The 18,788-nt window shown below is 37.9% G+C and overlaps 3 protein-coding genes across 3 annotated transcripts; all 3 read right to left on the reverse strand.

Moving 5' to 3' along the window:
• Window positions 1–1,257: 1,257 nt before the first annotated feature.
• LOC137388335 (uncharacterized) lies at window positions 1,258–3,132 on the reverse strand. Its single transcript, XM_068074821.1, has one exon. It carries the CDS (start codon window positions 3,130–3,132, stop codon window positions 1,258–1,260), a length of 1,875 nt encoding a protein of 624 aa, XP_067930922.1.
• An 87-nt stretch (window positions 3,133–3,219) lies between these two features.
• On the reverse strand, window positions 3,220–4,161 carry LOC137388337 (uncharacterized). The gene has a single exon (XM_068074822.1). It carries the CDS (start codon window positions 4,159–4,161, stop codon window positions 3,220–3,222), a length of 942 nt encoding a protein of 313 aa, XP_067930923.1.
• A 13,293-nt stretch (window positions 4,162–17,454) lies between these two features.
• Window positions 17,455–18,057, reverse strand: LOC137388338 (nucleoporin NUP42-like). The gene has a single exon (XM_068074823.1). The coding sequence runs from the start codon at window positions 18,055–18,057 to the stop codon at window positions 17,455–17,457; it is 603 nt and encodes a 200-aa protein (XP_067930924.1).
• Between the last annotated feature and the right edge of the window lie 731 nt (window positions 18,058–18,788).

Raw genomic sequence — 18,788 nt, forward strand, 5'->3', positions numbered from 1 at the left:
CTTGTTTGAGTTGATATAAACTAAATTTGAGGGAGCACGACTCTAAAAAAGTGCAACTAATAATTTATTTTGGATGTAAAGTTGGTTTGAAACCAGATATACGAGTAATTGGTTAATTATTGATATTGTAATATTTATTATAAGTATACAGTATCTGTTAAAGGTCGTGCAGTCTAGTCTCCTCTCTTTTGCATTGTAAGATTTGGTCATTGATAGCTAATCGAGTGATGCGCTCCCTAGCGAAGTTGTTAACAAGTAAGCCATTGATGTTTCGAACTCGAGAGAGAGCAACAAACGATATTCCAGCGGTCATTTCGTGATGGCCTATATCAATGACAGCTTTAGCCATGGTAAGACCTTGACTCTTGTGTATTGTCAAACCCCACACTAGATCGAGAGGAATGCCTGTACGGCTAAGGGTGGCATGGCCAGCAGTCCAAATATGCTTGATAGGAGTAACTGGAAAACTGTTGGGGTGTTCGAGAAGAAATGTTGGACCAGTATAATCTGGAAATATGCAGACAACGAAAGCAGGTAATGCAGGAGGGCCTTGATTTGCACAGTATATGATACGCAAAACAGTACCAATTGAACCATTGACTAATCCCTTCTCAACCCAAAGATTTGCTCTAAGCATAACTTGCGAACCGACTGATAGAAATACAGTGCGTTGAAGACTGCATGCAAGATTAGAAGATGCCAAGTGAGCATTGCAGCCAGCGTGTTTTGAGTTAATCTGTGCAATGGGATTGCCAAGTAATAGAAGTCTGTTTGAATTGTAGTCGTGGACCAATTGACATGTTGGAAATAGACGAGTAGCAGTATCGAAGACGGGATCGTGATCAGCAATGCCAGGAAATCGCCGCGACAGGAGTTCATAGTCTTGCTCTGTCGACTCTCCATCACGGAGTCTTAGTAATAGATCGCGGAAGATTAGATCGTTTGCTTGGCGCATACATTGGGATAAGAAGAACGCAGAATCAAAGGTATGGTAAGCTGAGTGGCCATGCAAACAAGCAGCACTCCTGACATTGAGCTGAAACATTCTGGCATCTAAAACAGGCGGTAGTTGACCAAAGTCACCAAACATGATTATGGAGCAGCCACCAAAAAACTGGTCTGATTTTTCAAGGAAGGCTTGTCGCAAACGTTTATCAATTGCATTAATCAGGCAGCAGCCAATCATTGAAAGTTCGTCAATTATAATGTGTTTGATTTGCAGACACTTAGCTTGAAGAATTTGCAAAGCAGGGCCATTTAGCTGCGAGTGTCAGTAGGTTTAGCAAAGTGTAGGAAAGAATGAATGGTCGAACCAGAGATGTTCAATGCTGCAACACCAGTAGGAGCCAAAATTTTGCGACATTGACCGAGTAGTTGATGCAATGCTTGAATTAGGAATCTTTTACCTGTTCCAGCGGAACCAAGAACAAGTGCTCTGAGGGGAAGAGGATTGGGAAGTTGGGAATGGTTCTCTATGCGGTCATAGACTTGCCTTTGCTCATTGTTTAGTTGGGAAATATCAACAAGAGGTATTTCAATGGGAGGTGGGTTGTAATTGTTTTGAGCATCAATTAGAGAAGTAGGAGCGTGTGGATCAAGGTGTAGGAGATGTTGGCTATCGTCAACCCAGTCAAAATCCGGATTGGCTTGTAAAGCAGGTTGAGCGAAAGGCAAGTCGTCTTCTTGGTCAAGTAGGCCCATCCAGGGCTTACGTTCATGGGGAGGATTTTCAAGAATGATTTCTGCATCTTGAGCAAGTTGGGCCGCCGCTTGTTCCACTGCATTTTCAAGTGGTTGCTCTTGGTCAACGAGTAGGGGGTTTTCATGACTGAATTGTGTGTAAGCATCGACTGGGTTCTCAAAGCCTGCGAGCAATTGGTTCCACTGGGTGAAAGGTTTATGCAGAGCTAAAAACTGCATGCAATACTTGGCAAATTTGTCACTTACTGGATCTGAGCTGTATTTGGGGAAGATTTGCATGATGGCATCACCACCAATACGGGCATGAGCTGTAAGGAAGTTTGCATTACGGTGTTGGATAAGTCTGAATGATTTTGTGAATGCAAAGAAAGACATGGCGTGGAAAGCAGGAGGACGGGCCATGTATTTTCGCATATCAGAGTTTCCTTGTCCAGGTAAGTTAGCCTGTATTGTTTGACCATCAACTTTAAGAGTGACAAAGCTGCGTGAAGAGTGATACAGAAGTAAGCTAGCAACGACATGAACTGCTTCTTGTGCGCAAACATCTCTAGCAATAGTGTTGAGTAGTAAAGCAGTTGCAGTGCGTTGTATGTTGGCTTCAGGAGGAAGCTGTTGTGTGATAATTTGATGATAAACCTGCGTGTAGTCAGTACTTGCGGTTTCAGCTTTTGAAGTATATTTGGCAATGTATTTGGCTGCATCGGTTATGTCAAAAGTCAATGAAACGTCATGATTTGCAGTCCATGTAACCATGCATCTGCAATTATAGTTGTTCAAGAGAGGGTCATTAGTAGCAGATTTTATAGCCATAGATGTTCTACGACCTTGTTCATCTAGAACAGAATCAACAGATGTTTGTGCTTGGAGTTCTTTTAAAAAGCCAAATCGACATTTTTGAGTGCCATCTGGCTGTGTTCTCAAACAGTACCCCGGATTGCAACGTGTATGTTTTTGACAAATGTTGACAAGGTCTTTCAAGTAGTTTTCTAAGTTATCTACATCTTGACCCCTTAATGAGCATGGGTGGTTTCGAACATCCCAATAGAAATTAGCTGGATTTTGGTTATGTTCAATGGCAGGATTCCAAGTGCATACATATTTATCCCAATACGATGTTAGTTCAAGTTGTGTACAAGTTTGTGTGTTTGGGGCATTTTGTAACCAAGCTAGGCCATGCACATGCAAGCTGCCTCGATGTTGCCATTCAAATCTGTACCAATAGTCATCAATTAGAAAGTAAGGTGTAAGGAAATGTTTGAAGAATGTGTCAAATCTAACACCTAGGTATGAGTCAACAGTAAGAGGTGAGTGCGCAATTGCTTGAGCAATGGTTCTATTGTCAGTATCAAGGAAATGTGCAAGATCCGGCCACTGCATGTCAGCAACTGAAAATGTGAAGAAAGCAGTAGCATTTCCGAGTTGTTTGTTCATTGCCAGAAGTTCATTGCGTCGGCTATACCAGTATTGAGCAGTACCCCTGATTTGGGAACCGAACCTAAGAATTTTGTTGCTCAAGTTTCATTGATTTTCATTGACAAGTTGGCGAATATCAGCAACAGACATTTCACGTTCATTTGGGTTGTTCTGTATGAAGACTTGACCTACTTGAATGGATTGCCAGCGGAGTGTACTATTGTAAGCAAGGAAAACAAATCTAGGATCAGCTTGAAATCGACCATCTTTGTAGTAAAGAAGATGTTTGAAGTAGTCACGCGCGAAAACAGGTTTAGCATGGGGTGCACGTAAATCCGCGGAACCTGTCGGGAACAAAACAGGAAATGCTCTTGTTATGTAGCCAACAGTGTTGAACTCGTTGATAGGTTCACCTTGTATTGCAGGCCAATCAATTACATCATTGTTATCAATTGCAGCCTGAATAGCTTGATTTTCATTTGGTGCGGGCCTTTGTGCAGGTGCAAATGTACATGTATTTGGAATGATATGGTCATTTGGAATATTTTGTTGACGTTGCAAGTTAGGTTCATTGTTGTTGGCTTCATTTGCGTTGTTGGCGCCATTATCTGGATTAGGTGCTGGAGGTAGGTCAGCATCTAACTCTTGTACTATATGATGGTCAGGTAATTCCACAATGTCATCAATTGGCAAAGCATCTATGTTTTCTTGGATAATGTTTATGTTACGATAAAATTCGTTGTTAGTTTTAAGCCAAATGAGCGCGGCAAGAACTCTTTGACGACAAACTGTAAAGAGATTGGCTGGCAAGGCAACTTGGTCAACGCGACGACGAAGGACAATGATGTCAATTTGTTGTAATTGGCAAGGTAAATTTATTACAAAGTCATTTACGTTCTGAGAGAAATTGATGACATGACCTCTGAACCCAAATTGGCCACCAAGTGGAAGACGGAATATAGACATTGTAGGATTAACCTGAGCAATGAGTAACTGTTCTATAAGTGTAAGAGAAGATAACAATTCAACAGATGGACCTGGGTCCATATTGTTGGCTGCACTGAATTTATTAACAGCGTCAGGTCTAACTTGTTGACACGTATGACATAGTTGTATTTTAGCATTGTATGTAATAAAATGTTTCTCATTACATTCAGTACATGTGAGCTGTGATATGTTGTTCTCAAGTCTGCCTAAAAAGTTGTTACACAGTTCTTGAAAAGCAGGACAATCTACAGATTGAAAATGAGGAATGTGATGAAGGGGGGCATTATTGGGAGGAGCAATGTTGTTTTGTGCAATATTTTCATTGTCAATGATGTCCATAAAATCATGATCATCATCTGGAAACAAAGGGGCTGTCAAGTCGATGTCATTAACATCGCCTACAACATCTACTAAAGAATTATCTGAATCAGATGAGTTGTTGTTATTAATTTGAGTAGCGTGTTGTTGAACATTAGCATTTGATGTAGATGGTTGCTGTGAGGACCTATTTATCCTTCTATTGCGCTGTAATAATTGAGAGACACGTGGACGGCCACTGCGTCGGCCGCGACATGGTGTTCTGGGAAGTTGTATGTCCATGGTAGTTGTCAAGTTGTTTTGAAATTAAATTCAAAGTCAATTATGCAAAACAAAAGGTTGTAAAAAAATCACACCTAATCCACTACTATCCCAAAGATATGCTCTACAACCCGATTTTACTGAAAATCGCCACAAAACGTTTAAAAAACTTGGTTTAATACAACAATAAATCACACCTAATCTACTACTATCTCAAACCTGTTTCACAACACTAAAAAATATTAGTTAAAGCTGTAGGCCTAACCTACTGTAATTTAACAATAAGTAACTTAACAATAGCGTAATTTAGTAATTAATTTAATAATGTTAATGGAATTTCCAGTTTAATAATGTAACTTAGCAACAATTAACAATAAGGAAATATGTTTATTATACATGTAACTCTGAAATGCAAAATTAGAAGTAAAATGGCAAGCTACTGTGTACTATACACAGTTTGAAAGTTGGTTGTGTTGAATGTAGAATGGTACTGATAGCGATCTTTAACAGAAAGCAAGTATGAGCGTTCACACTTCTGCAAGTTTTCTGCAAACTGCAGCAAAATGAAAGCTGTTATAAAAGTGTTATAAAGCTGTAGGCCTAATCTACTGTATTGTATGTAATTTAACAACAACAATAAGGAAATATGTTTATTATAACTCTGAAATGCAAAATTAAAAGTAAAATGACAAGCTACTGTGTACTATACACAGTTTGAAAGTTGGTTGCGTTGAATGTAGAATGGTTTTGATAGCGATCTTTAACAGAAAGCAAGTATGAGCGTTCACACTTCTGAAAGTTTTCTGCAAACTGCAGCAAAATAAAAAAAAATGTTATCGTCATAAACGGGCGTTGTAGTTCGGCCCTAGCTGGTACGTAAGTTGTAAAGAATTTCAGCTAACGTTTTAAATAATGAAACCTTCGGTGATTGGACAAAAAACATAGGCTGATAAACGGTGTACCACAATTTCGTACCTGTAAATTGGTCTACGCCTCAAACGGTCTACGTTTATTACAAAAACCTTCGAAAAAATTCGATTACAAGTAAACAACACCATAGACTGGTGAAATGAGCACGGTTTTCTCGTGAAATACGCACTACTAAATAGTTCTACAATCGGTCGCACGGCTTTATTGGCGTTTCAATTTTCGGTCTTAACTTTTATCAAAACGAGCTTTTCAAGTTTTTTGTGGCAATTTTCGTTCAAATTAATCTGTCTATTTGTGTATAATCCGATCAGATGGGTAAGTTTTAAGATATTATCGAAGGTTTACAAAGACTTGGTAACATATTTAAATAGGTTTAAATGTGTTTTGTATCGTTATTATACTTTAACGACTTTACATTCCGATGCTTAAATTTGTTGATGAAATTTCTTGACGAAGGTTCGTCTCATCGTTGATGAATAATTTTCGTAAGTTGTGTGCACATGCATTTATCATAAAAACTCCCACACTTCCGCTCCGCTCGTGTGGTCGTGGGATTAAATCTTATAATTTTATAAAATCGAATAATTATTCTTATAATTAAATATTTTTGCAAGATATTAAATACGGAAAAATATTAGAAACCTTCGGCAATTAAACAATGCTATAGACTGGTGAAATGAGCACGTTTTTCTCGTGACATGCGCACTGCTTAATAGTTCTACTATCTGTCGAACGGCTTTATTGACGTATCGTTGGCCGGTCTTAATTATGATAAAAAAAAATCTTTTCAAGTGTTTTACTGCTATTTCAGGCCAAATTAATCTGTCTATTTGTGTATATTCCGATCAGATGGGTAAGGTTTATGATATTGTCTACAAATAATAAAGACTTGGTAACATATTTAAATAGGTTTATATTTGTTTTGTATCGTTATTATACTTAAACGACTCCATTGAAAATTTTTTTAATTTGTTGATGACATTTCGGTACAAGGGTTTGCGACGGTGTTGATAAATAAGTTTTGTGAGTTGTTTGCACATATGCATTTATCATAAATCTCCCAAACAATCACTTCACTCATGTTTGGTCGTGGGAATAGGTTCCGCCCACTTCTTAGTAGCACATTCTTTATAAAACATTACAGTTTCCTAACTACTGTATTGTCTTGAATAAATACTATACTTATAAAACAAAAAATGAACAATAACTTGATAAATGTGAATAATAAATTTTAGACTATGTAATTCTACTACATATACATAGGGTTTATAACAATCTGGTGTATGTCAGTAAGATTTTTATTAGAGCAATCAATTTTTAGTAAAGCAAGGTAGCAGCAGCACAAAGCTAGAAAAGAGCAGAACATTGTCTACTCTATTAACAGCAAAAGATCTATCTGTATATTTATGTGTGTATGTGTTAGTCCACTTTATAGAACTGTCTTATCCTTTTTTTGATTCGGCCGTATGAAGCAAACTGATTTAATATGAGTAGTAAATGCATCGGTAAAATTAAATAAAATTTACTACTCATTAAACAAATTAACGAGTAGTAAATTTAATTAGTAAATGAGTAGTAAGTTAATATTTACAGCCAATGAAAGGTCATGTGAACGAGTGTCTTTCCCGGTCACGTAGACAATTTTTTTCGCTTCAAAAATTACCTACTAAATTTCTACTTCAAAAGGGTAAGTACTTCTTATTCAATGTTGTTTTGTCTATCAATTGCCACATCTCCACTACTTAAAAACGTCGCATTTGCCACTGTTGGTAATCGTAATCATGTTCATTTCCTTCTGTGGCTGAGTTACTTTTATTTTTTTCCAGCTACGAGCACTACAGCTACTACAGAACTTGCACGGCTATTGCTACTGTGTTTTACTTACTAAATTTCTACTTCAAAAAGGTAAGTATTTCTCATTCAATGGTGTATTGTCTATGAATTGCCACATCTCCACTACTTAAAATCGTTGCATTTGCTACTGTTGGTGATAGTAAACATATTTATTTCTATCCGCGGCTGAGTTACTTTTTTTTCAGCTGCTACAGAACAAAGGCCGCGCTGAAATAAGTTAACTCAACGACCTAATTACCGTAGACCGGCAGAATCGTAGTCGGTACTCAGATGTTTACACAGCATTTAGAGGAAGCAAATAAGACAAGTTTTTAATTTCCATTATTTGAGGCGTTTGAAACATTCATAATAATGTATCTGTAGCTGGATTTAAAACTTTATTCTAGCCGACATGAGCAAATACAAGATAAAATATATGTTAATAGAGCCGCGTAGGACTAGACTTTTATCGCAATAGCTGATGTGAATACGAGAGGTAGAGGTATACAAGGTAGGTAGATACAAGTTGTATCACTCGTTACATCATTTTGGGCAAGTCTGTGTCGTATAAATGGATGTACTCACATGTAATGGTGTCACGAAGAGCATCCATCTTTCTTACACTTCCTTATATCCTCCCAATACTGCCTTTCACTACCTAATCTATTAGCTTTACCCACTAGCTTTATTCAGCTTTGTTCACTCACCGTAATTACCAAGACCACCTGTACTGCTCAGAGAGCTCAGACACCAATGCCCAGACTGAGCCTAATAAATCCCATACCACAACAGTCTGGGCATGTTTCTTTGGCCTGAGCGTTTTTACCGCGATCAATTTTTTTGATTTTAATCTCTAAATATCTTGACAATGAGATTGTCTAACACAACGAACCACATATAAACTGATAGACAAAAAAATAAAATTATTTTGAAATCAACTTAAATTTGACGCAATCACATCTTTAATGTTGAACAACTGTCAGGAGACTGAAAAAACCCATTTTTTATGTAAACGTTTCAATTTTGTGAGCTAGCATCTATCCTTTAATGAGTTTGTAGACTTCAATAGATCAATGCATTGCAGAGAAGTATTACAAGTTTTCCAAGTGTCTCCACATTGGATATGCTCCAAAGTCCCGCTATGCAAACCATTCTGGTGAGTTTTGCACTTTCATAATATATGTGAATATAGAATGCATAGTTTAGTAGAAAATTTGTCTATGCCAACCACTTCACTAGTAATTTAAACAGGTGTCACATTTTTGTATATTAATTTTTAATATCATACAGGGAACTCTCTAAAATGCTTAACAGATTAGGCTAGTAAACACATATGCAGTAAAAGCTCTATTTGACCCTGTATTTTTCAACCTTTTCCCAATAGTGGCATTTTATTAGAAGTGACGTTCAAATATGGTGTAGCACTGTATTGTTTCACTAGCTAGTCAGAGTTTTGGGTAATTAGTTTTAACCCTTGTATGGAGCGAAGTGATCGTCATCGTCTCTTTCGGAAAGAACGATATTAATGCCTTCGACTTCAGACTTTTTGCCAACTGTTTTTCATATGCGTCGAAGTATTAAACCGAGTTCAACACGGAACTACTCTAAGTGAAGAAATAGTTATTCAATTAACTATTATATTAAATATATTAATTATTTTGATGGTATTACTTTCAAAGCTTCAACAAAAAACTGTAATCTGAAGCATTACTGGTGATGCACCAGATACCCTGAGCACATTTCAATACTTATTAGCGGAGCAATCGTTAGAAATATCGCAAAATTTGGTTTACCCATGATATATGGCAAAATGTAAGGTGGAAACTGAGAATCGGGGTTGTCAAGTGAGGTGGGAGTTGGAGTGCATGTTTATCCATTTACACACATTTTGCCATTCACAACAGCCAATAATTTTAGCTGCTTCAACTCAGTTATACTAGATGAGATTCTTCTCAGTCCTTCTACCAGGAACACCATGACTTCCAGTCTTCTATTTCCTCTATATATAATTATGTATTTTTTTAAATATATATACAGCCAGGGTTATCTATATATTTATTTCTCAAAGTTTGTGTGTATGTAAGTAGTTCCAGCTATAGCTATTAAAATCTTGGAATAAAGAATCTGTATCGCAGAAGATTTGATCTCAAACCTTCCGGTTCACCAGTTTGACGCCCGATCAATTTAGCCGCATGAGCTTGATAGATTCGTTAGGCGATATATTCCGCTATATGGGAGCAAATAAATATAACTTCCCGTTACTGCGCAGGGTGATGGCATAACGTCACGAGAAGCTGGTAGCTCTTATTAGTAAGCTTACTCAAATTATCCATTGGCAATATAACCAATGGCCAGGCTAATAGCAAGTAGCAGGCCACTCTCATTACCTCACATTGTTTATAAGCTGATTTGCAATACCTGAGCAATGCTGGGTAGCACAGCTAGTTCAAAGGTATGAGGTTTTAGAAGTGACTGAATAAACATAATGGTTGATGTACACTGAGCCTAATCTACTTAACAAAGATGGCTTCTCTACAATGTAATACCTAATGCATTCATCGTCGTATAGTTATTAATGGCTCCAAGAATGGCTGCTTCAAAACAATCTCCTTATGGCTTCACAATCCTTGTACATAGAAAATTCACTCCGGCAATTTAACTAAATAATATTATTGTGCCCGATTATTATTTATCTATTTATGTGTCTAACACTGGTTTTTGTTCTGCAAATTTTTATTACTACTGTCCAGGATAGTTGTTAGTCATATTTTAGCGTTTAACTGGGCTTCTTATTTGGTCAGTAATTGCCATGACTCATATTTTGGTGGACGGCCTGGAGTGAAAATTACACTGCCTCCCTCGGATTTTCAAGGGCCAACGCCGATGCACCGGACGCCGCGTGAGGCGCGACGCTTTACGGATGCAACGTCCCTATCTCTGGACAAGCCAATTCCAGGGAGTCCGCTCCTAACAAAGAAAAGAGAACTCTTCCCGGGATCGACGTTGGCGTCTCCGAGTTCGGTCGCGTTACCGCACGGGGGCCCGAGGGCCCGAGGGCCCGATCTCCACTTCCAGGTTCGGGAATATTAACCCGATTCCCTTTCGATCGCATCGGGAGTCGACCGCGCGCGAGCGCGTGCCGCGCTCTCTCGCGCGTTCGGACGATCGCGCGGCACGCGACGCGTCTCCCCCCGTTCAGAACGGAACTCTCCGATCTCTTAGGGCCGACTGACCCATGTCCAACTGCTGTTCACATGGAACCCTTCTCCACTTCGGTCTACAAAGTTCTCATTTGTATACTTGCTACTACCACCAAGATCTGCACTGAAGGCGGCTCCACGCGTGCTCGCGCACTACGCTTCTACGCCACCGACACGCCCTCCTACTCGTCAGGGCCTGGCATTTCACACGCGTTGCCCCGACGGCCCGGTATAGGCCGCGCGCTCCAGCGCCATCCATTTTCAGGGCTAGTTGGGGTTTGGGGTTTTTCATATATTTTTATTATATGATGCCTGGATATGCATGGTGTCCGATGCCAAAATTTAAAATTCATTAGTTATTTTGGAATCCGGGCTTGGGTCTGAAGAGAATCAAGCTCATATCTCAAGGTCCTACTGAACTGTAGTTATTTTGTTTCGCAGTGTCATGTTCAGCACATATCTGTTTTCAATGTTAGACAATGGCCTCACCATTTTCTTACCAAATTCACTTCTCTTTTTTAGGTTGTTCTCTCCATCTTTTGTTCGACCTTTCTCTCATTCTCTTTCTTTATATCGGTGTCCAATGCAGTTTATTAAGGTACTAATTTATTGTTTCAACAGATTAAAGCATGCAAACTATTCTGTATTATATCCATCGAAACAAAGATCTGAGACGGCAAGACTTAGGAATTGCTGTGCATATATCAATGCATTCCCCAGGCTTCTCATCATTATAGTATTTATACTAGAAATTCCCCTGTCATACAGCCCACGACCAAAGTGATAATGGAAAAAGAAAGGGTACTGCTGGTTGAAAAATGCAATATTAGCTGTCAAATAGCACTGCAGTGCAATAGGAGAACTGCAATGGTAGATGTAATATACTGGGTGTTATTATTAGAGTTGCCCCGATCTCAATATCGGTATCGGTGCCGATATGGGTAATAGGTATCTGAATCGGTATCGGCCGATCTTTTCTTAAAAAATCGGACACTTCAGATACTTTTTACATATCAACTATTTAGCAGAAACCTGTATTTTAGCCTGCTACTTTAATAACAAATCATCAGCTGCAAGTTCCTTGCTGTTATCTAATGATTTCCAAGCCTGTCACACAATCTATTTCATGTCTATAGCCTAATAAACATCCACACAGCTGCGCAATATTTTGGCTTTAGTCAGGACGTAATCACCAAGTGCGGTATTTCCCAATTACAGCGACATGATTTGTTGCAGCCAATCACGAACAAGAGAACCATAACGAGCAACAAGAATGCGGTGTAATGTTTCTATTTACTAGCATTGCGAAAGTAATTTGAACAGAAAATGCATAAAGTTATCTATCTCTCTCTTGATCCTAACGATATGATGTATCGTTTGTATCGCATGAAATAACCTCAGTGGCTTATCGGTGTGTAGCCTGCCCTCCATCATCTGTAGCGTGCGAGTCTTGGTCAATCGAACCCTAAGACCTCGATCCCCGAGGAAAAAAGGGCCATCATGTACGTATCTAGATCTAGTTCAAATGTTTTCAATAAAAGTCAAGTAATATTCGAAGTAAGTAAAATCATGACTATAAAAAGTGGGGTAAAAATTTCCTCGTAGGTCGCGAGAAGTTCTCGGTAAAAAACTGTTATGATAAAATGTTTTGCTGGCTGGAACAGCCCTAGGTACGTCATTGGATACCGATCTGGTATGATGTGAGTGTGTGTCATTGTGTATATTGTTAAAATTATTGATTAAAGACTCATGCACACTGCTGGAGAGAATTTTTATAAGTAAAACCATTCGAGCCGACTTCCGTCTGTTCTTAAGCAATTCCAACCCTAATTTGTCTCTGGCCATAATTACGCTTTCCACCCCTTTAAGATCCGCAATAAAACGCACAGCGCGCCTCTGGACATTTTCCAGTTGTGTTTCATGTTTTATGAGGTATGGATCCCATACCTCACAAGCGAATTCCAAAACGGGCCTGCACAGACTAAGTTATGCAATTTTTTTGACGTTTCTGGGTGCTCCGTGTAATACTCTCCTCAACATCCCTAACCTTTGATATGCTCTAGAGGTAATATCATCTGTGTGTATGTCCCATTTAAAGTCAGTCCTTTAGTACGACTGGCTACATCGATAGTGATAGAAGATAAAGACGTCTCACTGAGATAATTGAATCACTAACGGTAATTAGAAGACGCATTTATTTGCTTTAGACTTGTACAGGTGCAGCAGTTCGTTCAGCAGTAGAAGAGAGGCTTCATTATCACAGAGAAAGATGTAACACTAACTGTAATTACCATTAATAATAACATATTTAAAAAAACATGGACTGTTTTGTTATTAGATGCACGGTATGTCAGTGTGTAAATAAAGTGAAACTCGGATAACTCAAACTTCAAGGGACCGAGCAAAAGTGTTCGAATTATCAGAGTGTTCAAGTTATCAGAGCACTGTCACAAGTCCATGTATTTACTTATTTATTAGTAGATACATGAACATCTACAAACTATAATATAAATCAAACGCACAAATGGCTTGTTTCAAATTAAATGCTTCTAATGTAAAGTTTAAAACGTTTTTACCAAAAAGTATAGAGATTTTTCTATCACTTGAGATTGGTTTGTTGTTTGAGGTGATGTTATTGCCAGAACGTTTTTTAGATTGACATTGGCAAAACTTGATCGTTGCTGAAATGCTCAAAGAAAAGACAACTTTTTCTTTTGAGCGTTTTACCCACGATCAATTTTGCCGATCTTTCTTGAAGTTTTTGCAAAGATTACCTTACTTTACCTGGGATTCGTTAAGAGCAACACTCCGAGGCAGTTCAATTAAAAGTTTTACGAGGTTTTACGGTACATTGTATATCACTCACGCTTTTTGAATGGATACTTATTGAATGTACACACGTATTTTGTGTTTAGGTCAAACGATGAATAGTTTTTTTTAGCTAAGACAACGTATACGTTTGATTACAACATTTTTAAGACGTTTTAAACATTCAACATTCCGACGTTAATTCAACACAGAATCAACGTCAGAAAACTATTCATCACGGGCTAGCCGGGTCACGCACTCAAAGATTTTCGCCACGCAAATACAAAACAAAAACAACATGCTGTTTTTGTTTTGTATGTGCGTGGCGAAAGTCCTTGCGCGCGTGACCCGGCTAGCCTGTGCTAATCATCGTATAGCAGTATAAATCAAATTTCACCAAACCTTTAGAACAGTCGTTGACAAAAATATTTTGCCGATGGAGGTAATAACGACGCTTATGAATTACGAAAAGTTGAGGTTTACCTCTATGGCTTGGAATAAAGTGATTGTCTAAAGCGATAGCAACCGTTTCGGTAGCCGTTGGGCAAAAAACAGTTCGTTATAACAGTGTTGAATTCGAGTTATATAGAGCCATTTATCATTGCGTGGGAACGGACCAAGCAAATCCAGTCGAGTTAACCATGTGTTCGCTATATCCGAGGGCGAGTTATCCATGTTTCACTGTATATATACAGTCAAACATGGATAACTCGAACTTCAAGGGACCGAGCAAAAGTGTTCGAATTATCAGAGCGTTCAAGTTATCAGAGCACTGTCACAAGTCCATATATTTACTTATTTATTAGTAGATACATGTACATATACAAACTATAATATAAATCAAAAGCACAAATGGCTTGTTTCAAATTAAATGCTTCTAATGTAAAGTTTAAAACGTTTTTATCAAAAAGTATAGAGATTTTTCTATCACTTGAGATTGGTTTGTTGTTTGAGGTGATGTTATTGCCAGGACATTTTTTAGATTGACATTGGCAAAACTTGATCGTTGTTGAAATGCTCAAAAGAAAAGACATTTTTTTCTTTTGGGGTTTTACCCATGATCAATTTTGCCGTTTCTTCTTGAAGTTTATGCAGATTACCTTACTTTACCTGGGATTTGTTAAGAGCAACACTCCGAGGCAGTTCAATTAGAAGTTTTACGAGGTTTTACGGTACATTCTATATCACTCACGCTTTTTTAATAGATACTTATTGAATGTACACACGTATTCTGTGTTTAGGTCAAACGATGAATAGTTTTTGTAGCTCAGACAACGTATACGTTTAATTACACCAATTTTAAGACGTTTTAAACATTCAACATTCCGACGTTGATTCAACACGGAATCAACATCGGAAAACTATTCATCACGGGCTAGCCGGGTCACGCACTCAAGGATTTTCGCCACGCACATACAAAACAACATGCGATTTTTGTTTTGTATGTGCGTGGCGAAAATCCTTGCGCGCGTGACCCGGCTAGCCCGTGTTATTCATCGTATCGCAGTATAAATCAATTTTCACCAAACTTTTAGAAAAATCGTTGACAAAAATATTTTGCCGATGGTGGTAATAACGACGCTTATGAATTACGAAAAGATGATGTTTACCTCTATGGCTTTGAATAAAGTAATTTTCTAAAGCGATAACAACCGTTTCGGTAGCCGTTGGGCAAAAAAACAGTTTGAATTAACAGTGTTGAGTTCGAGTTATCTATAGCAATTTATCATTACGTGGGAACAGACCAAAGGAAATGTTCGAATTAACCATGTGTTCGAGCTATCCATGGACGAGTTATCCATGTTTGACTGTACATGTATATCTTTTTTCATAAATACAAATAAATACATTAATACTTATATTTTCTTTGCATTATATTTATACTTGCATAACAAATGAACAACTATCTATCCAAGACAAAAGAATCTGAATCGGTGTCTGAATCGGATTATTTTTCATTAAGAATCGGTATATCGAATCGGTATCTGAATCGGTTGGTGAAATTAGAATCGGGGCATCTCTAGTTATTATGTACAACAAACAGCAATAACGAAAGGAAAATATTGTGTCTATATCTCTCCCTACAACAGGAGAATGCAATATTAGAAGTAATATGGCAAACTGCGGTTTAATATACGTATATATATATATATAATTATATATATATATATTGCTGGGGGCTGTATATCATTGGTCATAGCAACCAATATCAAGAGGTTGTGATATTTATCTAGATTTCGGTATTTATATCTAAAGAAATATGCTGAATTTGAAAATCTAAACAAATTTTAGCTGGTTGTCATAGAAATAGATGTATATCTATAAGAAAATGTAGGCCTATTACTTAATTTTGCAGATATTAAAAACGGCTTGGCAGTACTGCAATATTGAGCGCAGCCGTAGTACCATGGGTTTGCGACGACCATTAATGAATAATTTCCGTGAGTTGTGTGCACATGTGCATTTATCACAAATCTCCCAACCAATCGCTTCGCTCATGTTTGGTGGTGAGATTACCTGCTATTCGCAAGCTAGCTTATGGTGTAAAATAGTGCTCATAAGTCGTGTTTGAGTTTTAAAACAAAATGATTTAGAATCAACTTGTGGTCAAAAACTGAGGGTGGGCTTTGTTCTGGTTTCATTTAGCCGAAGGCATAAATGATTATAATTGGTATACCGGTATGTTAGCTTTTTAACTATTCTGAAAAGACTGATATTAATTGTTGCCATAGAAAGTTGAGAAGCCAAAATTGGTGTGGCCTCTTAAAATGAAACAGCCTTATCAATTGATCTAAATCAATTTAAAAATTGATTTAGATCAATTGATAAGACTGTTTCATTTTAAGTCTACCCTGTGAATTCACTGAGGTCTCAAGCCTTTCTTTCACTCCTATATTATAACTATGCGGTTTTTCATAACTCCCATCTTCCAAATCGCAATTCTGCTACTGGTTAAGCGCTACTAGACAACGATAGTCAATCACTATGTTTCCATTACTCACATAATTCGCATGATTCGAATAATTCGCAAGTTGAGTTACTTTGCAATCGAGCGTTTTAATGAACACTTGCCGATGCAGACTTAACGCCAGCGCTTGACCCCATAGATCAAGTATTAGCCTAATTAATGACTATAAATAGCTACGCAGTCTTGTCAGGCTAAGCTTAGCAGCAATCGTTCGGAACGTTGGGCATTGGAGATTGCGCAAATCGAAATAAAAATGACTGAAGCGTGAAAATGTATTAAATGCAATAGCCATCGATATTCTAATGTGCATTATTCGCAAGTGCAATTTCCATGATTCGCAAACACGATAGATTCGCTTAAGTTTTGTGGTGGCAAAACTCGCTTAGCTTTCGGATTCATGCCGTTTCCATGACGCGGATAGCTTTTGGATTGGCTCAAATTTGCGAGTTATGCGCATCATGGAAACATAGTGAATTTAGGGACACACTGAACAGAGCAATTAAACCCTTACAAGCATGTTGATGATTAGCACAACATTAAATTCAATTCCTTGCTAGTCTTCCTAACAGCTTTCGCTAGAGTAGGCTTTTTAATGTCGAGTTACCTAGTACCGAAACCTGAGCAATCTGTTAAATCAAAACTATTGGTTTGCTTTATTGGTGCGTTTTATAAACCAACGGAAAAAATTATAGGTAAATGTTGTAAAAACTTTCTTCCCTATTCGGTATACATGCATCCGAAAGTTAGTGAAGGAGTATTTTAATGCTTCATACAGATATATACTTTAGTTGTGTTTGTAAAAAAGAAATTTATAACACATAATCTATGCAGATTATAGCAGACCTGAATTGGGTAACCATGTGGTAAAACTAATTCTGTAGTTGTCCCTCCTTCCACTTATAGGGTGTAATCTATGCCATGGCATTTTCAGACAGCACAACCCGGAATATATAACAATACAAAAGTTCTAGCACTAATAAAAAAGGATGCACCAAACAGCTAAAAATGATTGAAATGTACTGAGAAACCATCAAACTATGAGCCTGCACAAAGCTGATAAGGTGGAAGTTTAAGAGGAATACACCCAAAAGTAAACTTGCTAGCTTTGAAAGCAGCAAGTTCATCAGGTGTCAAATCAGTCAAAGCAGAATAATATCTTGTGTAATCTTCAGTTGAATGGCTCGCGGGAGATTGAACTTTCTTCCCAAACAATGTTTTTGGCTTGGAATTTTCCGAGCTGTTGAATATAGGCGCAGCTTTAGAATTGGATCTTGGGAGGTTAGTTTCAGTCATTTGCGAGTGTGCTCCAGAACTACCTCCAGAATTACCTCCAAAAGCCGATTGGGTAGAAGTGGTCTTACCAAACAATGAGTTTGAGGGTTTGTTGACGGCATTAGCAAAAAAAGACTGAGCTGAGACAGTATTTGGTCGGGGTTGAGAAGGTTGGCTAGATGTTGAAGTGTTGGCAAGCTTCTTAGCAAACAAAGAACTTGAACTAGGCCTAACAAGTCTATCCTGTGGACTATTTGAAATGCCAGTAACTGATGTATTATTATCTCCACTAGGTTTATTCCCTCCAAAAGCAGAGCCTCCGAAGAGCTGAGCAGCATTCTGGTTGTGCTGTTTGAACAAAGACATTCTACAACATACACAATAACTAAAATTTTGGATTAAAATAAACTATCACAGTTAGTATTTAACCATTTTAGTGCAGCTTTATGAAGTCCTACAGCTCAATTTCACAGCTGAAGGTGATGGTAGCGTACAGCATTTGAATGAGCGCTTGAACAATATTTGACAGTCTGATATTAGCGGTTTGCCCAAAACCTTGTTTGCATGTGTGTGTTTTATGCTGAACTGACCAATTTTTAAGCTGCTGAGGTTAACCATTGTCATTACAAACTAAAGAAGAGGGCCAGGCTTGACCCGTTAGTCTAGGCATATGGGCTCTTTTTTGTATATACAACCCAACAACTGATGTTTAAAATGTCTCGAAGTACTCTGGTAAAATTTGAAAAGAAAATAGTCTATATAGCATTGAAAGAAATAAAAAATTGAAAGCAAAATTAGTAGGCCTATAACCTTTATCTATTCTAAGTAAAAACAATCAATACCACTTCTACCTTTCCACCTTCTGCCCCTGCTTCCTCTCACAATAAATCCCCTTTATTGATTACAGTTACTTTGCTAATCTAGCTTTTTATATATAATTATTTTGTTTTGGCACAATTTTATATAATCCAGATGTTTTAGGTTGCTTTCAGACCCATTACGCATAAGAGGTTCACGATTGGGTACACATAATGAATTCGGATTCCAATCATATACCCCTGACACTTGACGAAGGTACGTGATAACCTCGCCAGGTA

Source organism: Watersipora subatra, chromosome 2, assembly GCF_963576615.1.
Source record: "Watersipora subatra chromosome 2, tzWatSuba1.1, whole genome shotgun sequence".
In the NCBI taxonomy this organism is placed as follows: domain Eukaryota; kingdom Metazoa; phylum Bryozoa; class Gymnolaemata; order Cheilostomatida; family Watersiporidae; genus Watersipora; species Watersipora subatra.

Bases quoted from the DNA above. Each gene is read 5' to 3' on its own strand.
- LOC137388335 (XM_068074821.1), bottom strand. From the start codon at position 3,132: ATGAACAAACAACTCGGAAATGCTACTGCTTTCTTCACATTTTCAGTT.
- LOC137388337 (XM_068074822.1), bottom strand. From the start codon at position 4,161: ATGGACCCAGGTCCATCTGTTGAATTGTTATCTTCTCTTACACTTATA.
- LOC137388338 (XM_068074823.1), bottom strand. From the start codon at position 18,057: ATGTCTTTGTTCAAACAGCACAACCAGAATGCTGCTCAGCTCTTCGGA.